Source organism: Lithobates pipiens, unplaced genomic scaffold, assembly GCF_037356315.1.
Source record: "Lithobates pipiens isolate NorthernLeopardFrog02 unplaced genomic scaffold, aLitPip1_a1.2 Scaffold_1, whole genome shotgun sequence".
NCBI lineage: Eukaryota > Metazoa > Chordata > Amphibia > Anura > Ranidae > Lithobates > Lithobates pipiens.
Window position 1 is genome coordinate 134,189,462 of NW_027507685.1, and position 6,000 is coordinate 134,195,461.

The window sequence follows — 6,000 nt, forward strand, 5'->3', positions numbered from 1 at the left end:
ACAAACCTGGGTTCATACAGGAGCTGTGCGGGAAACCACATGCGATTCAGACATGAATTGCACCACATTTCTGTTCTATTTTTTCGTATGGACGCAAATCTTACCGCAAAGTATCAGAACAAAAAAGGAAGAAAAGAGTGCATCCCTAGTTACCGTATAACCCACCCTTCCTCTATCCAAAATGTTTTTTTTTTTATAATATAAAATAATAATAAAAAACATACACACATATACATATATATATATATTTTTTTTTTTTTTTTTTTTTTCTTGTCCCCACTACAAAGATTATGGGTGTAATTGGATTGATTGTTGTGGCCAGCCAGATCAGTCCTTCCTTCAGACACCAATAAATAGGGGTCATTATTCCCTCATAAAATGGTATTATCTGTACTGTTTACAGCTCAGACTCTCATTATTCCAACTCTTCATGGGGAACACTTCCTCAGCAAAACACGTAATAACCTTCCAACAAAGCCTCTTTCTTTACTGAAAATAGACTTGTGGTTAGAGGGGAGTTCTGAGAAGAGGTATTGTTTCCACAATCAAGTTTACCTGGTTATTAAATGCTTTTCCATACAATGGAACCTGCAGTAAGAGGTACGGACGCTGTCATCGGTTTCCTTCTCTACTGAAAATGATGGCGCTCTAACCGGCAGACCCATCCAACGGCTTCAAGACTTTCTTAGCCCACAGCCAAAAGCACCTGTAGAAATTAGAGGTTTGACGTCACTGGCTGCATACTTGCTCCAGCCAAATGACTTGAATTCCAGGCCAAACCCCAACTAATCTTAAAAATGCTCCCACCACCCATCTATGTTGACTAACCTAGGTAAGAAAGATGTATACTCACTGGCCACAACGTTAAGTACACCTGGCTAGTACTGGGTTGGACCCCTTTTGCCTTCAGAACTGCCATCATTCTTCGTGGCATAGATTCAACAAGGCATTGGAAACATTCCTTAGGGCTGGGTTAACACTACTGCGAATTGGATGCGAGTTTCTCCGCATCCAATTGGCATGTCAGGAGATTATAACCAACTCTCTATGGATCGGCTATGGCACAAATTACACAAAAGAGTCCTATGCATCTTCTGGTCCATTTCAGGTCCGAATTCAGCCAAAAATTAGGGCTGAGACTGGACCTGAAAACAGTGGATGGGGACACACTGGACTTCTGCTTGAGCTGCTCTGTGCTGCAGTGTGAACCCAGCCTGGGTCCATAATGACATGAAAGGATCACACAGCTGCTGCAGATTTGTCAGCTGCACTTTCATGATGCAAATCTCCCATTCCGCCACATCCCAAGGGTGTTCTATTGGATTGAGGTCGGGTGACTGTGGAGGTCATTGGAGTACAGTGACCTCATTGTCATGTTCAAGAGACCAGTGGTGAGTGGTGAGATGATTGGAGCTTTGTGACATGGTCCATTATGGTGGAAGGAGCCATCAGAAGAGGAGTACACTTTAGTCATAAAAGGGATGGACATGGTCAGCAACAATACTCAGGTAGCCTGTGGTGTTTACTCAACCCAAGTCCTAAAGTACTTCCAACAGACCATGATTTGGGGTTTCCCTTTACTTTGCACAGCTGCTTAAAGCAATCAATATCAATGACATAATATTGGTAAGAGCTATTTTATCTAAGGGAAGTTCCCAAAACATGCCCGTTGGGGGTACTTGAGGACTGAGGTGAAGAACCACTGGTTTAAAATGATGCTCAATTGGTATTAAGGGGCCCAAAGTGTGCCAAGAAAATATCCCCCACACCATTACACCACCACCAGCCCTGAACCGTTGATACAAGGCAGGATGAATCCATGCCGTTTACACCAATTTCTGACCCTACCATCAGCTGAAATAGAGACCAATCAGAGCAGGCAAATTTTTTCCAATCTTCAATTGTCCAATTTTGGTGAGTCTATTCAAATTGTAGACTCAGATTCCTGTTCTTAGCTGACAGGAGTGGCACTCTGTGTGGTCTTCTGCTGCTTCAAGGTTCGGTGTGTTGTGCGTTCAGACATTGGTATTTAGCATACCTTGGTTGTTTGAGTTACTGTTGCCTTTCTATCATCTCAAACCAGTCTGCCCATTCATCTCCGACATAAAAAGGGCATTTTCATTCACACAACTGCTGCCTCACTGGATATCTTCTCTTTTTCGGGCCATTCTCTGTAAACCCGAGAGATGGTTGTGTGTGAAAATCCCAGTAGATAAGCAGTTTTTGAAATACTCAGACTAGCCCGTCTGGCACCAACAACCATGTCACGTTCAAAGTCACTAAAATCCCCTTGGACGATTAGCAATTTGTGCTACAAAGGAAGTGTACCTAATAAAGTGGGCGGTAAGTGTATATACTGTACTTACCTATGTTCAGGCTGTGGCATTCACGTGATTTCGCCTGTGTCAGCTGCAAGGTATAGGAGGGAGTTCCAACAATGGCTGGAATGCTTGAGCGGTGATGTCACCTATAGGCTCCTATGGCCCATCTGTTATCCCACACAGGGAGATCACGTGACTGCATTGGAGCAGCCGCAAAATAGGAAAGTCTATAAATTTTTCTTACACGGGTTAGTCAGGTGTTGGGGGGGGGGGGGGAACATTTTTAAGATTAAAAGGATAAGTTCTTCTTTCCAGAAAAAAAAGGCACACATTGTTTTTTTTCTGTAAAAGAAAAAAAATGCAATTATGATTTTTTCCTGCAGGAGCCTGGAAACCATTGCACACACAATCAATAGATCAGGGGGTGTAATGTCAGGCTTCTGCAGACAAGCCCCGCAGCTTACTGCCCATACCTTTGATATGGGCTCCCTGTTTGAAAGCTACAGGGCTTGTGAATGAACTACGAGTGCACTCATCACCGCAGTTCTGCAGAACCCCAAGCCGTCTGCCGTGGTGGATGATGGTACTTGTAGTTCATTCATTCACAGAAAACTGTGAATGAATGATGCAGCTGTGTGGGTGGAGCCCCACACAGCTGCATGCTTTTCAAAAATGACAGCGGACCCAGAGGTGAGAAAAACTTGGCTGTCCAACCGCTCTTTTTGAAGAACCGTGGAAGGTGAAGCTTAGGGCTATTCATTGGGTATTATTCAGGACCTTTCAAAATAAATAAAAAAAATAAAAAACCCCACACACAAAGGCTGCTGGCAACCAAAGATTTATTGGGTACGGCTGTCTGCTGCTAAAGATGAATGCTAACCCTTAATACAAAGATTTCATGGCCGATTGGATTGTACTCCAAATCAGATGGATAGTAATAGTGCAAAGCATTCTCCCTGTGCGGGTTATTACAGCTTCTTTCAGCTCCAGATGTTGAATGTAACAGTGAATTGCTAACTGACAGTTCATCTACTCCTGGGGCCCTATTTCCTGCTATTGTCAGCGGTCAAAGGGCCACAGGGGCAGAGAATGATGAATGGGGGACACCCCTTCCTGTGCCATCTAGAGAGGGAATTCCCCCAGTCACAGGACTCCTGGCACAGCCAAACAAATGATACGCATGGCCTGCACTCTACTACAAATGCTAGATGCTGTATACAAGCCCCACACATACACTAGGTCATCTAGTGAGGAACTGCAAGTCCCAGCATACAGAGACGACCTAAAAACGATATGTAGTGGTACTACAAGTCCCTGCATTTGATGCCGGCTTCTTCAATTAAAAAAATAAAATAAAAAATTTACCATACACTATGCAACTAGTTGTACAATATCCTTTAGATCTATCGTCAAATGTGTATTGTAAGGGCCTACCTGAATTGATACAAATGCAATCAATTGTTTAGATGTGCCCTCATATTTCATCGGTTTGATAAATCTAAAAAGGAGGTTGTACAATCAGATTGCATAATGTAAGGCCATTTTAAGGGATGCGACCCAAATCCAATGTTCTGGAACTAGAGAACATTGCTTGCCCCCCCCCCCCCCCCATAAACGATTTCCTGCCTGAGATATGCAGGTGAACTACAAGTCCCAGTATGCTACTGTGAAACAGAACTGCAAGTCCATGGACGTGATACCACACTGGCCATTCCCACAAAAGACCTTGTGTTGGAAAACTACAAATACCAGCACACCCCGATGGGCACCTTCCTTCTTTACAAAACCTTTCATGCTGAACACCACCAAACCAAGATCCAACCTACACTTATCACAGAGTATACTGGACCTGACCCCCCCCCACTCCTACTACCCCGCACTTCTCAATGCAAGTTGGAATTGTCCTTTTGGGGTGGCCGTGAGTTTAGCTGTGAAATTTTAGGCAGGGCATGCTGGAACTTACTGTTCCCCACAGGCCATTGCAGTTTACAGGCTTAGACCAGTGTAGCAACCTGTGAACCAACAGCGAGAGCAACCCTCCTGCTACAGGTTCTAACACTTTAATATTAAATTGCCAGGCACCTCGCATCAGCCACAAAGTGTCTGTGAAAGTTATTTTAAAACATCCTCAGCTATCTGCTTTTAAGACAGTGTGAAGAGCGACTAGAACCTGTGAAGTTCTTTAACCCCCCCAACCACCGGATTCCACTTTTTTAAAAACATTTTTATTTTTATTTACAGCGCTCAAAATGCAGAAGGATGTCACGCTACAGGTTTTCAGTATATACACTGGTAACCGTGTGCTTATTCAGTGGGGCTATTAGAAGAATTGAGGGAATAAATAAAAACAAAAAAAACACACAAACAAAACAAAACACACGCACACCCTTATAAAGTATACAACATTTTTATATATCAGTGGACATAAAATAGAATATATAAACAAACAACTACATGAATAATAAAAATAAATATATAATAATATCTCTCTATCCCCTAACACAATATACATAACATAGAAGATATAAAAAACACTTAATAAAATAAATACTAAATTATACCTAATAAAAACAAGACAGAGAGGAAAATGTGTATATATATATATATATATATATATATATATATATATATATATATATATATATATATATATATATATATATATATATATATAATCAATTTCTCTATATCTAATAATAATCATAATAAAAATAATATGAAAGTACTGTATGTATTATTGTTTTATGTATACTTATAATTTTTTTAGATAGAGATTATATATATATATATATATATATATATATATATATAATTCAGTAATAATAATTCTAGCCATATACACACACACACACACACACACACACACACACACACACACACACACAAGCAGGTTCACGTTCTGTGTTATCTCATATAACAATACGGCACATACATTTACATTGGTGATATCATATGAATGGGCAGCAGAGTCAATCTGCAGCCCCAATGCAGGTGAGGTGTATACATCCTAGATTGTAAGCTCTAAGGAGCAGGGCTCTCTGATTCTTCATGTATCTAACTGTATTTTAATTGTACTGTCTGCTCTACTGTTGTAAAGCGCTGCACAAACTGTCGGCACTCTATAAATCCTGAATAATAATAATAATAGGTGGCACATACCTTGTACATGTGTGCAGAGCAGTGTGGGTGTGATTGTCACTACTACACATGGCTCACACCTATCCCTGATAGAGCACAGTGCATTGAAATGGCACAATTACAGGGATCTGCAGCTGTCAGCGGGGCTCAGCCCAGGTGTGCTCTCTCTATACACTCACCTTAAACTTTGGGGGCTCAGTGATCTCCCTGGCAGGCAGGGCCAGCAGTAGGATGCCAATGACCCCGATCAGACAGAGCACCAGGGGGAGGAGGACCGCCAGCACTTTCTTAGCCATCTCCAGCAGCTGTAAGGAATGGCTTTGGTCCTTTCAGCTCTACAAGGAGCAGACAGAAAGAGGGAGGGGGGAGGAGGCATGACCGGCTGTGTCTTCTCATTGGCTGGGAAGGTGTATTAGGTGGAATGGGGAAGGCAGAATGTGTCAGCAGTATATACACACACAGGGACAGGTCATAGGTAATGCCTGGTCAGACAATTTAAATATGCAATTTATTCAAATGAAGGCTCTTATGTTAACCCCCA

General features: G+C 41.9%; 1 protein-coding gene across 1 annotated transcript in view; it reads right to left on the reverse strand.

Annotated features, from left to right (window-relative positions):
• ENTPD2 (ectonucleoside triphosphate diphosphohydrolase 2) overlaps positions 1-5,797 on the reverse strand; it is a 77,621-nt gene extending 71,824 nt beyond the window's left edge. The window contains exon 1 of the mRNA XM_077477196.1: positions 5,639-5,797. Coding sequence (XP_077333322.1) covers positions 5,639-5,755 — 117 coding nt within the window. The 5' untranslated portion in view covers positions 5,756-5,797. The remainder of the gene's footprint in view (positions 1-5,638) is intronic.
• Between the last annotated feature and the right edge of the window lie 203 nt (positions 5,798-6,000).